Source organism: Typopeltis vanoorti, chromosome 15 (assembly GCF_054136105.1).
Source record: "Typopeltis vanoorti isolate ZY-2024b chromosome 15, IOZ_Tvanoo_1.0, whole genome shotgun sequence".
Taxonomy (NCBI): Eukaryota; Metazoa; Arthropoda; class Arachnida; order Uropygi; family Thelyphonidae; genus Typopeltis; species Typopeltis vanoorti.
In genome coordinates this window covers 33,764,142-33,782,755 of record NC_143563.1, presented here as the reverse complement: position 1 = coordinate 33,782,755, position 18,614 = coordinate 33,764,142, and the positions used below count along the sequence as shown (strand labels likewise).

At 35.7% G+C, this 18,614-nt stretch overlaps 1 protein-coding gene across 2 annotated transcripts in view; it reads left to right on the top strand.

The window, feature by feature from the left end:
- Window positions 1-17,356, top strand: part of Naprt (nicotinate phosphoribosyltransferase) — a 282,374-nt gene extending 265,018 nt beyond the window's left edge. For both annotated transcript variants that reach the window (XM_090404880.1, XM_090404881.1), the window contains exons 14-15: window positions 1,376-1,483; window positions 16,984-17,356. In XM_090404880.1, coding sequence (XP_090261006.1) covers window positions 1,376-1,483; window positions 16,984-17,061 — 186 coding nt within the window. In that variant the 3' untranslated portion in view covers window positions 17,062-17,356. The remainder of the gene's footprint in view (window positions 1-1,375; window positions 1,484-16,983) is intronic.
- Window positions 17,357-18,614: the final 1,258 nt, after the last annotated feature.

The window sequence follows — 18,614 nt, the reverse complement described above, 5'->3', positions numbered from 1 at the left end:
ACTGTGTGATTATTGCAGCTGCCTATCAGTGTTGCAAAATGTCAGGGTTGGAAATTTAGTAGGCTAAGGATGGAATGCAGAGAGTATAATATGCTTGGTGAAAGAATGCTAAAGGAGATGGAGGAGATTAAGGATTTGGTAATAGTGGACAGGAACTAAAGTTTAGGGATTACATTGCTAAAATTAACCATTGCAATGAATTGTCAATCATGAGAACTACCTTGACATGTAGTAAAGAGGTTATGATTCCACTGTATACCTTGATTAGGCTATATATTAATTATTGTTTGCAGATCTGGTCACCTGATTTTCAAGGGGACAAGGATATATTGTGAATCCAGAGAATGTTGACTAAGGTGATGTGGGCCTTTGGAATATTGGGTATGAAGACATATTGAGGGAATGCTGTTTGTTGATCTCCTTGAACAGGATGAGGTGTAATATGATTGAAACCTGTAAATATGGAAAAAAATTTTCCATGGAATGGAGAGAGAGGCAAAAATAAGCTGTCACCCTTGGAAGGTGTATAAAAGGAGAGTGCGAGCAAGGGTTAAGGAGTAGATTCTTTGCATTGAGAGTGATTGGTAAGAGGAATGCACCATCTTGAAGTGTGGTGAGTGCAGAAATGGTGAATGAGTTTAAGCACAGTTCAGTGATGTGTGTGAGTGAGTGAGTGAAATAGTGAGGGATCTTCCATGGTGTCTTTTGATTATGGAGGTCTGATGTTAATTAATTTTCTGAATTTCTGGAATTCAAAATGTTTTGAGGGGATAGGAAGTGGGGCTTAATAAAGACCAAGATCTCTTAGTGCTATGTTGGTAAACAATGATGTGCCATAATTTTTTTATATAAAAAAATGGGTGTAGGTTTATTTGAGAGGAGATGAGAATGATTTTTGCTGTTTGGCATGTTTTATAAGTGGGGAATGTATATTGTCAGTACTAGACATAGAAAGTGGGGAGAATTTGTGAACTTTTGGTATGCCACATTTTCAAGATAGTTTAGCTTAGTAAGGTTTGATCTTGCTAATGATTTCTTGGGACTAGAAGAAAGATTTTTTAGTAATTTGCAAACTTTTTTACTTCTATATATTAAGATTCTAGTTGAAACCCACCAAAATGTTTAACAACTTTTCAGTCAGTTTGAAGCAGGACCACTATGGCAATGGATAAATTGATTTCATTCCTATTCCTCTGTAATTTAATAAAGAAATTCTCTTTCTCCTTTTTTTTTTTTTTTAACATAGGCATCATTATTTTGAAAAGCTTCTCTGGTTATTCTGAGTAAAATTAACTGTTGAAGAAATATTTTAAATAATTTACATCAGTATAGATAATTATTATTAATATGTGTAGTATATGATTTTTTTTTCCAGATATGTGCAGAAATGCCTTCTTTACATAGCATACGACAAAGAGTTAAAGATTCCCTAGCCACCTTACGCTCTGATATCAAAAGAAACTTAAATCCAACACCATACAAAGTATGATCATGTTTAATAAATTAGTGAAATGAAACATTTAAGTTTTATTGTAAATTAATATAAACAAGTGTTTTTTACATCATTCTTTAGAAATTTATATGCTTTAGTTTTAATTAATCTCTGTAATATGTTGTCTTGTGTGTTGTCATTTTATTAAAATAAATAAAAATCCATTAACTGCCTTTTATTTCCCAAGGGGAGTATGTGAAAAGATTTTAGCATTAATTTTAGCATTAACGTTTTTAAAGATTGATGGCCAATCTATCTCCACTCCTTAATAGCTAGCTGGCCCAAGACTATCATTGATCCAAAAGCATCTGGAAAAAAGAGAGCATGGCTGACAACTGGTGCCATCTCATAGTCCTTAACACCATATATTATATAATGTTTGAAATAGTGTGCATTCTGCAGTCGATTTTCTTGAATTGCAGGGTTAAACCCAAGTTTCTGGGAACCCTTACTTACTCAGGAACCAGCTGAAAAACGGCCTAGAAAAAGTTCCTCTAGTCAACAAAGAAAATTGAACTTAGAATGATGTTTTTTTTATGGAAGTTTAGTTCTATGTAAGCATATGTTATTTACATGGGTCTACACAAGTACCTGCATTTTATTTAGTATTGTTTTTTTTTTTTTTTGAAACCATATGTATGTTATTGTATAACATGCTTTTATTTATGTATATTATTTCTGGGAAAACTCCCATGTTACTCCTCTTAATAAACTATTATAATTACGGCTATTTTGCCTGCTTCAGTTTAGGAGTGCCCCTGTTTAAATGTCATTGGCTCATGGATTCTTAGGGCATTGTGAGTGTAAATGTACCAAAAAGTATATGTAGCATAAGGAATATAAATTTACACATACCTTTTTCTGGGTGTTGCGGCTTTTCCTCTTTCTGCGATGTCGAAAAACTACTGAGTGTGTGGGGGGGTAGGCAATTTGGTAGAATTAAGTTAGAAAAACCCGGGTTTTTTTCGTAATATATATAAACATATATATTATATTATATAGGGTGGGGAAAAGGTGAAAGGGTTGATTTTTTAAAATAGGAAGGGGAAAGGTGGTTGACGGGGTGCGGTCCGTTTCAACTATTCGTGGTCGTCATCTGAACACATTGGGAAAGTGGATGCTATGTCAGGTCGGGTAGGTGCTTCTGCTTTTGAAGTGTTTGTGTTGTCGCCTATTGGTCGGGGTTGTGACCTCAATTTTATGTTGTGAAGCTTCCAAACCTCGGAGATTATGTAGGGCCTGTGTACGTTGATAGAGGTCGCGTCACACTTTATAGCTATTGTTTCCGATATTCTGAGCATTGTTTCATTGTCTTGTCTGTCTACTATGATGGCCTTGTCGATCTGCGGGGTATGTTTTTGTTCAAGGGCGTGAACAGCTATTTCCATTTTTCCTGCGCTTTGTATTCGATTTTTCTTTTTGATGTTACATTTTTTAGTGTTTAAATGTTAAAAAAAACGTAACATCAAAAAGAAAAATCGAATACAAAGCACAGGAAAAACGGAAATAGCTGTTCACTCCCTTGAACAAAAACATACCCCGCAGATCGACAAGGCCATCATAGTAGACAGACAAGACAATGAAACAACAATGCTCAGAATATCGGAAACAATAGCTATAAAGTGTGACGCAAACTCTATCAACGTACACAGGCCCTACATAATCTCCGAGGTTTGGAAGCTTCACAACATAAAATTGAGGTCACAACCCCGACCAATAGGCGACAACACAAATACTTCAAAAGCAGAAGCACCTACCTGACCTGACATAGCATCCACTTTCCCAATGTGTTCAGATGACGACCACAAATAGTCAAAACGGACCGCACCCCGTCAACCACCTTTCCCCTTCCCCCTCCCTATTTTAAAAATTCAACCCTTTCACCTTTTCCCCACCCTATATAATATAATATATATGTTTATATATATTACGAAAAAAACCCGGGTTTTTCTAACTTAATTCTACCAAATTGCTTACCCCACACACACACTCAGTAGTTTTTCGACATCACAGAAAGAGGAAAAGCTGCAACACCCAGAAAAAGGTATGTGTAAATTTCTATTCCTTATGCTACATATACTTTTTTTTGGTACATTTACACTCACAATGCCCTAAGAATCCATGAGTAAATAGCCAATGACATTTAAACAGGGGCACTCCTAAACTGAAGCAGGCAAAATAGCCATAATCATAATAAAAATGCTTTTATTTAATCATGCAATCTATTCTTCTTCATGCTTTACAGATATCTATTGTATATACATAAATCACAGGCCTAAGAATTTTTCTGGGGATGTGTTTGCCTCATCATATCAGATATACATTCATTTTGGTGCTTTCTTTCATATCTTCACTGGGTGAGATACAAAAGAAAAACAGCTTTTAACTTTATAATTTTATTTAAAACTCCTAAATCTGATATTGTTCAGCAATATCAGATTTGGTTTTTTTTTTTTTTTTGAGTGAGAGACATGTTCATACAAAGCAACGTTTTTATTTTTTTACTTTTTACCTTCTTAGGCTGAAATCTATATTAACACAGCTGACTTCTTTGAAAGGAACCAAATTAATTATTCATTTTAATTTTAATTTTAATATTCATTATTTTGTATAAATAATATACACCAACATTCCAGAAAACAAAAAAGAGGGAAAAGAAAAAAAAATGTCAGTGACCATCTGAAAATGTTGTACAGTGATTTTGCAAAATTGCCATAAACAACTTTTTTTAAATGCCAGTAGTATTAATAATCCATTATACTTAGAGACCTTACATGATTTCAGTTCACATATCATCTTCAATTGAAAATCTCTGATCAATGTTCTTCACTTTCTGGGTGGAATTTGAATGCATTTCTTTCCATATAAAGAGCTTTGTTGAAACCAGCTGCTGTGGAAGTATACATAGTATGTATAGTCTCGTGGATGGGCTAGGATCAGATTGAACAGGGATGCTGATCTCACACCAGGAAATGAAAATGATCTATCATCAAAAGACTTAAATTGTTAGCATGTTTACATGAAAATAAAGCTATCATATAAACATGATGAGGTGTGGTGAGGATGAAAAGCTACATGTTCACTTCATTTGTATAAGGATGTGATTGTGAATTGAAATGTGTTCTCGGATATTAGAAGAATTTCTTAGTTCTGGTACTTGAGAAATTGTTACTCTGAATTGATACATCCTTGCATGGACTCTTGCTCTAATACAAAAGGCATTAATATGGAGTTGGCCTATCCTTTGCTGCTATAACAGCTTTCAGTCTTCTGGGAAGGCTTTCTGCTAGATTTTAGTATGTTGCTGCAGTATCCTTCCCCACTTGCAGAAGAGCATTAGTGAGGTTGGTCATTGATATTGGGCAATTTAGCCAGCCTTGCAGCCGGCATTCCAGTTTATCCCACATGTGTTTCATGGGATTAATGTCAGGCTCTGTGCAGGCCAGTCAAGTTATTCAACACCCATCTCATTAAACTACTTGCAGACCTCACTTTTGTGGGTGGTGGCATTGTTGTGTTGATATAAGAAAGAGCCTTCACTGAACTTTGCTATGAAGTTGAAGCACAGAATTGTCTAGATCTGGGGTTCTCAAACTTTTTAAATTTTGTACCACTTAAATAAGAATCAAAAAATATATGTACCACCATAAAATACTGTTTCAAAATAAATATTAAATATGAAAACCCTTATGACATGCTAATGAGACTTCGCATCCGAAAATTCACATAAAACTGCAATAAAATTTATTTGTTCATTTTATTCGATTCGCCAAGCTAAATTCTTGGAACAGTCTACTCGTTACAATATTAAAATACATTTTTCTGAACATTTATTTAAATATTTTGTGTAAAAATTGTACCACCAAAAATAATGTAATGTACCATTAGTGGTACATGTACCACAGTTTGAGAAATGATGGTCTTGATCATCATAATCAATGGCTTTAAGATTTCCCATCACTGGAACTAGGAAGCCCAGTCCAAACCATGATGCCTCCTCTATCAAATTTAATAATTGGCACAACACATTTGGGTAAGTAGTATTCTCCTGTCATCTGCCAAACCCAGACTTTGCCATCAGACTCCTAGATGGTGAAGTGTGATTCATCACTCCAGAGAATGCATTTTCACTGCTCCAGAGACCAATTGTGATGAGCTTCACACCACTTCACCCAATGCTTATGTTAAGTGACCTGATGTTAGGCTTGTATGCAGTTGCATGGCCATAGAATCCAATGTTTTTTAGCTCCCAGAAAACAGTTGTGGTGGTGGCATTGCTTGCAAAGGCATTTTGGAACTTAGTGGTGCATGTTTCAACTGAGGACAAGCGATTTTTTTTTTTTTACTATGTGCTTCAGCATTTGCAGCTTCTCTGTGTGATTTTATGTGGCCTACTAAGTCACAATTGTGCTATTGTTGCTCCTAGGCATTTCCACTTCACAGTGACACCACTTGCATTTGATCGGGGGCAGCATCAGCAGGGCAGAAATTTCCCATACTGAGTTGTTGTGAAGGTGGGATCCTAAGATTGTACCATGTTGAAAGTTACTGAGCTCTTCAGTACAGCCCATTTTACTGTTAACGTTTGTCTATGAAGATTGCGAGACAATGTGCTTTCTTATCTGCATGTGCCATAGTTGTGATGTATACAGCCATATCCACCACTATGAAGGAATGTTTGGATATTTTTGATCAGATGGTATAATTATATAATCTTTATCTTTACACACAAAAGACTCTCATTGTAGTTTCCAATGCTCAATTACAGAAAAATGGATTGTAACTCGATATCCATTTACTAACTAGTGATGAAGTGATAACTAGTGATGAAATGTTCTTGCCAAGGGATATTGTTTTGTTATTGTACCAAAAAAAAAAAGTTTTCCAATTCTAAATGTCTTACATAATGTTGGATGGAATGTATACCATAAGTTTTTATTACTCTCCAGTGAGAGGGTACAAAATCTATAGTACTGTATATGGGCAAATGATGAGAGAGAAGAGATCTTTCAGTGTTTTTCTTGAAGAGCTGAAAGTCATTGCAGAAAATGGTGTACAGAAGGCTATTCTGGAGAACCGAGACAGACAAAATAAAAAATGGAGGGTGAAAAGTTGATTCAGTATGTTTCATTGCTCAGTTCTTGCACTTTCTTGCAAAACAGGCAAACCAGCCAGAAGAACACATGCAGTTTATAGACATAATACTCTGGTTTCCATTCTGTTTAACTAACTGTACCATCTGAGATTAGCTCTGCTCACCCATTCCAGAAATGCTAACTATGTCACATTCCTTCATAATATCTTCATTTAAATAATTATTATTTAAATGAAGCTAATTTTGTGTTTCGATTCATCTATATAAATTTACTCATTTAGCTTCTCACCATATCATCTTTGTTTATTCTGTTGTCTGATTTCATATTTAATTTGTAATAGTCATAAAAAAAAATTATGCCACAATAGCAGAAATGTTCACTTGTTCTATATATTTCCCATTCATCATGTAGGTGATGTTTACAGTATTCCTGCCTGTCTTCGTAGTCTTTGTCATTTTATTTCGATTGTCATCCCAAATTTGTTACGGCAGTTATTTAGTTAAGGAATACTGTAGACTGATACTGGATTTATTTAAGAAGAGTATATAAACATCATCTACATAAAGTAAGGAATTGAAATTAAGATCTCCAGTTTTGATATGGGAGATTAACGTCTCAGCTTGTTTTTCTCCAAGTTTCTCTTCCAATTTTTCTTATCTTCTCAAATATGCTTGCATAAATCTTACCAGGAACACTCAAAAGGGAAATTCTTATATTCAGTTTTATACCTCTTTTTATAGATAGATATTATGAGATCTCTACTCCAATCATCCAGAATTCGATCTTTTTTTCTCATAAAATTAATTCTGTCCATCCAAGAATGAAATTTAGAATTAATTTACTCTTAATTCAATTTAATTAATTGATGAGTGTTCAAGTAGTGAAGCAATTGACTGTCATTTTTCCATTATTTTTGAGCATATTGAGGTTAGAGCAATAGGATGATAGTTTGATGGTTAACTTTTATCTCCCTTTTTTGGGAAGAGGCTAGATAAAATCTTGCTTCCAAGCAGTTTGATAGAGGACAGATCAGTATGACAGTTTCACAGTTTGAACAGATGATACAAGATGGGTGTGAGTTCTGGAGCACAAATGTTTGATACAACTAGAGGAATGCTATCAGAGCCAAGAGATTTATTGGTATCAAAGCTACTGAGAATTTTTTTGATGTCCTTCTAGCAAAATTTCAGAACAAGCATACTGAGATAGTTTGTGGAATAGCAGAGGAGATCTGCTTTGGTCATCTATACAAGAGTTGGAGGCAAAAAACTGATGCCAAAAAGGTCCCTTATCTTTGGGAGACATTAACATTATACCATCAAGGTGTGAGTGAGTGAGTGAGAGAGAGAGATGTGGAAATATGGAAGGGCAGAAGTTGCACCCCACAACCTTGGTGAGTGACAGAAAGGCTTGACTTGACTACCATTTACACAGAAGACATTCTTAGTATATTTGGTCTCTACAAAGTCTGCTTTGGATTGTTGATGTTTTTTTGCACTTGTTATGAGCTGTAATGTAAAGTTGAGTGAGAGGCTGGAGTTTTTGACTAGAGCCATTAGGCATATGCAGAATTTTTGGCTTGGATTGCTTTGGTACAATTGTCAGAGATACAGGATTTGTAGTGGACTGGAATTAGGATAAGTGCTTTTATTCCCCACAAGAATACCTTGGTGAGTGACAGAAAGGCTTGACTTGACTACCATTTACACAGAAGACATTCTTAGTATATTTGGTCTCTACAAAGTCTGCTTTGGATTGTTGATGTTTTTTTGCACTTGTTATGAGCTGTAATGTAAAGTTGAGTGAGAGGCTGGAGTTTTTGACTAGAGCCATTAGGCATATGCAGAATTTTTGGCTTGGATTGCTTTGGTACAATTGTCGGAGATACAGGATTTGTAGTGGACTGGAATTAGGATAAGTGCTTTTATTCCCCACAAGAATAATTTCTGTTATTAGATCAGAGCAGAGTGCTAGGATCATCATCATCAAATTCCTGTTATTGCTAACCTTCATACCATATCTCTTACAACAGTTATTCAATTTAGTCAGGTAATCTTGCAGACGTATAGCAGATTTATTTAGAAATCTGACATCATCCACATAAAGCAAAGAGCTGACATTAACATCTCCAATTTTGATATCAGGTTTAATACCACTTTCTTTCATAATGTGATCCATATGCATAATGAATAACAGAAGGGATAATGTACATCCTTGTCTGACACCAGATTTGACATTAAACCATCTTCCTATACTTTCTTCAATTCTACTTGCAACTCAAATAAAGACTAAGTATTGCTTGATACAATGTCCCACTGACGCCATACAACTGCAGAATTTTGAATAGCTTCTCTCTTGGCACCTTGTCATATGTCTTTTCCAGATCTACAAAACTTAAATACAGATCTTTATTATATTCCCATGACTTCTCAGGTATTTGTCGTAAAGTGAAAATCTGGTCCTGATATGGCCTGAATCCAGCTTGTTCTTCACTAAGCTTCTCTTCCACAATCCTTCTCAACCGTTTCTCAAGTATATACAAAAAATACTGGCATAAATCTTACCAGGAACACTTAGTAGAGAAATATACCTCTTTAATTCTCACATTCAGTTTTATTTCCCTTTTTATATATGGGCACTATGAGAGCTCTACTCCAATCATCTGTAATTCAGCCTTCTGAACTATGTAGCCCCTGTAAGGCTTTTATACCTCCATATAAATTATATATTTAGTATAATCCTTTTTCCAAGTGGAAGCAAACGAAGTTTGTGCCTGAAGTATCTTCAGGACTAGGGCAACTTTGGCAAATATGGACTAAGTTCTCATCACTTTCCTTAGTATCCCATAATGCAAAGCACATCTCCTTGCAGACATGTATAATGCTATGCAATATGGAAGGGTCACTACCCAGACCAGTTTTGATCTTTATTGAGGTCTCTTCAGTGGGAGCCAGACCCAGAGGTGATACCAAGGTTGTAGCAATGCAGAACTCATGTTTCCATATGCCAGTTGCCAAAAGGTGTCACACCTTAATATTAAATTACTCTGGATTAGAGAAAGACGTTGGAAGTTGTTTTCCACTTGGTTAGACTATAAATTATATATATTTAGTTTAATCCTTGATCCAAGTGTAAACAAACAAAGTTTGTGCCTGAAGTATCTTCAGGACTGGGACAACTCGTGGCAAAGGCAGACTAAGTTCTCATCACTTTCCTTAGTATCCCATAATGCAAAGCACATCTCCTTGCAGATATGTATAAACTTCCAACAAATATACCTCTATACTTGAGCATTTCAGATCGAATATCATCTATTCCAGCTGCCTTTCCACATTTCAGGCTTCTGATGGGTTTTTCTACTTCAAGTATGGATACATGTTCCTGATTGCATGCCAGTTGAATGTTTTTTTACCACTGTGCTGTCACTGATTGTTTCGTTTAACAATTTTTCAAAGTAATTACTCCATACATCGAGGATATCTTTTTCTCCAGTTTTAATTTCACCTTTATCATCCTTAATTCTTTTTACAGCATTCTTTTATCCATTTCTGAGCTTTTTTTCCAACAGCCTGGATATTTTGCCATCTTCCTGATATTTATTTTCAATGTTCTTGCTAAAGTCTTCCCATGACTTTTGTTTAGCTAGTTTTACAGTGTTTAGCTTTTTTTTTTACATTTGTATCTGTATTCTAAGAGTACAAGCTGACTTATTCACCAGGAACTTTCGATGTGCTTTCTTCTTTTCCCCTCACTGCCTCTTTTACTTCCTGTATCCACCATGGAGTTCTGAATTTTCTACCCTTACAGACAACCTCACCACATGCCTCTCTAGCTGAATCAATCAGGGTTTTCTTCAAGGCTCGCTACTGAATCTCCAATGTTTGGTTCCTTTTCTCAAACTCTTTCATTTTTTCTTGAATAATGTTTGTGTATTTTAGTTTACAGTTCACATCTGAGAGCTGCTCAACTTTTATTCGCTTTAAAACTTTCTTACACATTCTTCTTTTCAAAATGAAATTCAATTTTATCCTACTCAAGACTAAATAATGATCACTTCTGATTTCAAATCCTCTGTACAATGTGTCCTGCACCAGGGAGAAAACATCACTATCAACAATAACATAGTCAATGAGACTTTTCTTATTCCTTGCCTCTTCTCTCCATGTGAATTTGTGCACATTTTTATGTTGGAACATGGTGTTAGTAATAACCAGTCCATGTCATTGGCACCATTGTGGTACCACAAGATATGAGTATGAGAATGACTGAGAGGATGGTCTGTGGAGAAGGACAAGGTTATGGTCAGACTTGCGAAGAGAGTTGGCATCAGTGATGTATTTGTAGGGAGAACTGGTTAAGTAAAGGTAAAAGGTGTTAAAAAAATTATGAGCATTTTCTGAAATTCTAGTGGGTTGGATGTTGAAATCCCTGAGGAAGATAGTCTCAATGTTAGTGTAATTAAACTATGTGATCAACTTTCTACGATAGATAGTGAATAGTGAAGTTGTTAGAGTTTGGAGACCAGTACCAGCATCATATGAAGGCAGCAAAGTGGGGGAAGGAAATCGTGAACCAAAGCTGATCATTTAAAGGGTATTCCAGGTCTGATAATCTTTAACATGGAATTTGAGACATAACAAATGCACAAGTCATGTCCTTCTTGTAAACGGCATCATGGAAGATGTAATGAGGAAAGCTGGAATGAGATGTTGCAAAGGATGTCACTTCTGGTTCAGCGATGAACAACATATCAGGTTTGGCTGTTATGCATTTTGTTAATATTAGATTTAAGACCTCTGATGTTGGTAAAATCATCTGAAAGGTTTTTTGCTGCATGGAATTTTGAGATTTTGTTGGTTTTTTGGTGGGTATTTTTTATTTATTTTATTTTATTTTTTGTAGCAATTTTGAGATTTTTAGAAATATTTTTGTGTGTTTTACGGTAGATTTTTTTAACCACAGCGACTGGAATTTTTTGTACTGCTTATCATTGTTGCAAGAAAAATAATAGGAGATGTAAAGAGCAGGGATGTGTAGTGAAGATGAAGGACTTGTGGGATGGTGGGGAGAGCGTAGGGATGCACTTAAAGATATGCCAAAGCCTGCTAAATTAAATTATATAAACAAATATTTGTCTTTTTTTCCTTTAATGGGTGTATTTAATACATTCATTAAACAAAAATTTTAATGAGTGTGTTCATAACATTTGTTTATAAAATTTAATTTGCAATGTTTAAAATTTAGTTGTGCTTCAGCCAAATATTCAGTACTTAGCAAAATTGCAGAATGAGGAAAGATTAAAAAAAAAACATGTAATAATGCTTCACCCAATCATGTGACCACATCAAAATAAATAAATTAATGTGTGTATATATACATACATACATATATATATGTATATATATAAACTTTGAAAGATTTAAAAACTTTAAAAACTGAGGGGAACTGATGAGAATGCAATCTTGCACTACTTAAGACTTGCGCTATATTTGCTTTTTATGAATTCTTTTGACTAAGGTTTTACTGGCCTGACAGACGTTTCAAACTGTTGGTTCTCATTGGACATCAGTAGCTTCCTGCAGAGTTAATGACAGGTTCTGTCCCATGTACTATCTAGCGACTAATGTGCAGAAACTGCTTTCCAGTGGTACTATTGAATGGAGGAGGCTTCCTAGTTAAAAATTTAAAAAAAAATTTTTTTTAGAAACTTACAATGTGGAGATCATTAACAGGCAGGCCTTCACCCACACTGCTTGTATGAAGAGGGAGGATAGAAACCTGGAGCCTTGCTCTAGAGATGAAACATAGTAAAGTCTGTTTTGTATCTCCAAAAGTGGTCGGTGGTATTTGCTTTTACCATGTGACAAAAGATATCTACTACTTAGAAGTCTAGTTTGTGTTTCTTGGGAAGGTGTGCTTTTAGAACTGCAATACTTTGGGATAGTTAGTATAAGGCATCAAGGTAGGGATGAGACTAATGGGGATCTGAAATTCATGTACACTAATGCTAGGAGTATTAGGAACAAGAAGGAAGAATTTTGGGCCATGATTGGCACTTCCAGACCACAGGTTATAGGCATTAGTGAAACATGGCTGACTGTAGATGATATAGCTAGTGGGGTTGAATGTGATGGGTATAGTGTGTTCAGGAATGACAGGGAGAATAAAATGGGGGGAGAAGTATTGTTGATGATAGCTGATGAGCTGCAGCCAAGGAGAATAGAAGTTGAATTGCAGGATAGAGAAAAGAGCACATTTGAGGCCATTTGGTGTGAGATTGTGGCTAGCAGAACAAAATATACAATTGGGTACTGCTATAGACCAGGTGATGATGGGAAAGATGGTGGAGATAGTATGCACAAGCAAATAGAAGAAATGAGTGGAAGGAGGGTAATTATTATGGGAGATTTCAACTATGGTCGCATTGATTGGAGTGAGGAGAGGACACATGGGAGGAAGGAATTGGATTTTATGCTGTTATTAAGGGATAACTATCTGCGACAGCATGTAATGGAAAATACTAGCGGGTCAGAGAGTGCTTGACCTAGTAATTGCATCTGAGGATTTGGCTGTAACAAATATGACCACATTGCCACCAATTGGTGAGAGTGATCATAGGGTCTTGACTTGGGAGGTGGCTAAAGGTGTGGAATTTACAATTAAGACAGGGTACATGTGGAATTATCGGGCTGGTAAGTATGACAAGCTTAGGAGTTTGATTAGTTCAATGCCATGGCATGTACAACTGCAAGGGCTAGAAGTTGATGCAAGAAGTGTTTGCATGAAGCAATGGCTGACTGTATACCTAGAGTCCGAATAATAAATCAAGTAGGGATTAAATGGATGAATAACACCATTAAGCTTGAGCTGCAAAAAAAGAAACAACTATGGGAGGAATTTAAGGAGAAAGGTGACCGGCAGGCACATGAACGGTATAAAGCGCTGGCCAGAAGGGTAATGAGTGTGGTAAGAAAAGCAAAAAGGGATTACGAAAGAACATTGGCCATGCAGACCAAAGAGAATCCTAAACAGTTTTTTCGATATATTGCAAGTAAAAGAAAAAATGTATATGGCAGAATGATTTTAAAGAATGCCGATGGTAGGGAAGTAACTGAATCAGTTGATATAGTTGAGTTACTAAGTGAGCACTTTGCAAGAATAAATCATCCAGGTGGTGACATTGCAGAAACGAATGAACCAGTAGATTATACGGGAATTGTGGTGAATGAAGTGGAGGTGAGTAGTCCATTGCATAACCTCAATGTCAATACATCTGTGGGATCGGATGGTATACTAGTTCGTGTTGTACGTGAAGTGGCTAAAGAATTTTCAGTACCCTTGACCATTTTGTTTAATTTGAGTCTCAGGTCTGGGTTAGTCCTGAGGGGGGTGGAAAGGGGGGAAAATAGTTCCGCTGCATAAAGGAGGTTCCAAGACTGCTGTTGTAAATTACTGACCGATTAGCATATCAGGAATCGTTGTCAAGGTCTTGGAGAAATTAGTCAAGAAATGAATACAGGATTGGATAGGTGAAAATGGGATATTGTATGGGTGACAACATGGTTTTGTGAAGGGTAGAGCATCCCTCAGTAACTTGCTCACGTTCTATAACACAGTGACGGCTGAACTGGATAAGTAGAATCCCTGTAATGGGTTTACAGTGATTCTACTGGACCTCGCAAAGGCCTTTGACAGGATACCACATGGAACTTTAATCAGTAAACTGGAGCAGATGGGGATGGATATAGGGTTGATGAGATGGATAGGAGGGTGGTTGATGGAGAGATACCAGAGAGTGGTTTATTCAGGAGTTGAGTCCAAAAGACGGCCTGTGACTAGTGGTGTGCCACAGGGCTCTGTTCTTGGACCACTACTTTTCAATTTTTTCATCAATGATATAGGAAAGCATCTGAGAGGATGTGTTCACTTGTTTGCTGATGATGCAAAGTTGGGTAGAGCAATTGTGAGTGCACAGGATGTCAAAATTTTAGAGGATGATTTGGATAGTTTGGAGGACTGGGCTAGGGAAAATGGATGTCAATTTAATGTGGCAAAGTGTAAGGTTATGCATTTTGGGGTGAAAAGAATAGCAGCAGTATATCACATTGGTGGAACTGTACTCCAGGAGATTGATGAGGCCAGGGATTTGGGAGTGTTGGTGGATAGGGAGTTGAAGTTTAGGGGGCACATTTCAAAAGTGGCTAAATCAGCTCATCAAATCACTTGGCTTCTAAAAAATACTTTAACAAGCAGAGACAAACAAGTTATTGTTCCTCTGTATCGAGCCTTGATAAGACCCTATCTAGACTACTGCGCCCAGATATGGGCGCCAGGGTTTCTTCTTAATGGGGAGGAGGTGGAGAGGATCCAGAGACGAGTGACCAAGATGATAGAAGGTCTGTGGAATGAACCTTATGAGAACAGGTTGAAGATTTGTTGGTTGCAAAAATTGGTCGATAGGCAGAAAAGGGGTGATATGATTGAGACATTCAAATTACTGAAGGGTTTCTATAAGATTAATCCAGAAGATATTTTTGAGAATAGGACTGGTGGTGGGAGGACCAGGGGGCCATACATGGAAGCTGGGCAAGAATGTGGTTAGCAGGGGTGTTAGAGCTAGGTTTTTTACTTGGAGAGTGGTGAATGAGTGGAATAAGCTGCCAGAGTCTGTTGTGGGTGCTATGACCGTGAATGAGTTCAAGGCGAGGTATGATAGATGCTGCGTGAATGTCGAATAGTTGTTCTTGACATGATGTTAGGGCCTCCCTCGATGAGTGTAGACTCCTTGGAGTTGCCCGTAATAATAATAATACTTGTCTTGGCTGGGAGAGGCTATATAGTGCATGATCATCAGCCTTTATGGACCTGAATCCATAGTAATGTTCTGTGCTTATGTCCTGACATCTCATCCATTTCTCATTCGTTCAATATGGGTTGAGTCCCCTGACTCAACCCATACTCTTGGGGTAAGTATTTTATGTATGTAGAACTATGTATTCATGGAAATGGTTTGCCTGTTCTGATGGACAAAAAGTCGAGTTTCTAAGAAAAAACCTCTACCTCTGTATGAGACCATCTAATTCAACATTTAATTGAAAAGATCTGATAATGGTTCCTTGTATCATATTTATTCATTCGTATGGGGTTTCTCTCTGTCCCTTGGGGGGAGGGGTTGAGCTCTCCTAATGAGGGATTAGGTGTATATGCATTTCATGACTGTAAATCATAGGACAAAAAGCCTGAGTTTCCAGATGGAAAAAACCCTCTACCTCCGTATGAGACCAGCTAACTCACCTTTAGTTGAAAGAGACCAGATAAAGGTTACTCACATCATAGATGAGAATCTAACCTAGGTCTTTCCCACCAAAGGGCTTCGTCTATACTGACTGAGCTACAGAAGCTCTCTTGTATCATAGACTGGATTTGAACCCAGATTTTTTCAACCAAAGGGCTTGTCTATACCAACTGAGCTATGGAGGCTCTCATTGTGACATACACATATAAAATAAATTAAGATGATTATCAAGTTTTCAATTATATATAAGGTACACTTGCTTGTTCTAATAAGTGCCTTAGTCAACCTAAAGTAAAACGCAACCTTCTTCAGCTCTCAGGAGTCTACAAAATCATTTGCAGTTGCAGTAAACCATATTATGGCCAGACAGAAAAGTCTGTCTCTCTCTCTCCTGGAAGAATATCAACGTGACATTTCTTACATCAGAACCTGTGCTAGTGCCCCATCCAGCCATGTTTTATTCTCTGCTAATACCAATGTTGAAGGGCGACAACATCAAATAGACTGGAACTTAACTTCCACATCCATAAATGCTCCGATGAATTAGAGAGACGTATCTTGGAATCCAAAGAAATAGCTCTCGATCCTGCCCATATAAACAGCAATCTCAGTTACAGCCTACCCAATTCACTTAGCGCTGTAATCCAGTTTTGATGTACTCATGATATCATTCACAATCAAAGTGCTTCATGCCAGAACTAACGCTCGAACTCCATTTCGAACACAACTACTACTTGTTCTAAACTCTGTGTCTGTTAAAGTACAATATATTTTTAAGATGTTGTTTACTCCCTGATACTGTATTCACCTGATGAAGTTGGCATTTCCGATGAAACTAGTATGAAACCTTATTTAAATCTCTTATATTTTTTCTCTGTGTTTGTCAGTTAATAATTATAAACATGTCATTAAACCGATTCAATCACTCTCTAAATAAATAAATCGCACGCACGCACACATACACATGTGTGTGTGTGTGTGTGTTTATAATAAATGTTATATCTTTATTATACCCAAGGCAAAATATTTTCTACTTATATATGTGTGTGTGTGTATATATATGTATGTGTATGTATACTGATTTCTAGTGTTTATTATAGGTGTCTGTGTCAGATGAATTATACCATTTTATGCATGAACTTTGGTTACAAAATGCACCAATTGGGGAACTATCCTGAAAGTAGATGATCTGTAAAATATCCATCCAGTGAATTACTTTTTGCTCTTTGCAAATAAAATCAATGGTAAAAGAAGACAGCATTTCTTAGAGAGCTGGATATGATCTTGGTGAACAAGCAATAACCCTGTACTTCAAGACTATGCTGTTATGTCATCAGGGAAAAGTAGTGATAAATTTTATTTAAATATGTTGTTTTGTACAGATATTTACTTTATACTCCTGAATTAAGTTGTCCACTTATAATTTTCTTTTATGTCCATATTTTTAGTAATTAAAGAATTTTTCTATTTGTTTGGATGTTTAGATATTTATTAGATTTAGTTATTTAGATGTAAAATTCTGAAAATAAGCTTGCTATTGAATTGACTTATCATTGACATATTATGTCAGTGAGGGAAGGGGGTACCGAAACTTGTTTCAGCATTTTTGAATTTATATATAAATTTGAAAAGTGTGCTTCATATAAAGATATATGCCATGTACTACCATTTTTCCTGTAGTGCTGGGAATAATGCTGTCAAATATTCATAAAAGAATAATTATTTTTATAATGGACATTTGCAGAATGTATAAAATTCAAATGAAAGTTAATTATAGAAAGAAATATGATCATCTTGTGTTATCATTCATTTCGGTTGCTTTTTATAGCTATAAAAACATCCAAACTTAGATGGTGATTTTTCACCAATAGAGAACTAGTATAATAATAATAATAATACTCATTTTAATGAAATCTTCTGAATTAAGCTTTTAAAAACTTTTATGGAAGAAATTGATATTAATCAAAATTATTAGAAACAATAATTAGAGAAAAGGAAACAGTTTGTCAAACATCAGAGTTCTCTTATAGTCTGTCCACACACACACACACAAAAAAAAAAAAAAAATGGAGACTAAAAATTGCCTTCAGCAATTGCAACTAGAAATTAGTTAATTTTTAATCTTGCATTTTTGGTAAAAGTGATATTCTACTATTAGTTTTAACAAATTTAATTATATTATAGCTTCCAGTTTTAAATGTTTAATAATTTTATTAACTGAATTTTTAAATGTTATTCAAAAAAATTCATACTGTACCATAATAATTTGTTGAAATTCAATTATTTAATTATATACCTTATACTGTTGGATGTTCGTCTTTAAAGGTAATTTCAGTATTTATATATATACAGAGCAGTTTCAGTTTGAAGTGCAGCATAATAAAAGTACACCTTTGAATTTCAAAATTTGTTCTTTAATTGAAATAATATCTAGGCAGTTGTGGAGATGGATAAAAACATGAAAGAAAACATGAATAATAAATAATATTAAAATGTACTTTTAATATAAAAGTGCATTTTGCTCACTTTTAATAAAAACAAGAAAATATAGAAAATTGATGTGTTTGTGTGTGTGAGTTAGTTATTATTAGTTATTTTTGATTTTTATGTGCAAAGACTTTAAAGGTCATACTGCACTAGGACACAGGTTACAGCAGTACATATGGTAATCACAATCACAAACATCCATGTCCCTGTCAGCATTTGAACCTGAAGCCTCTTGGCTGGAGAG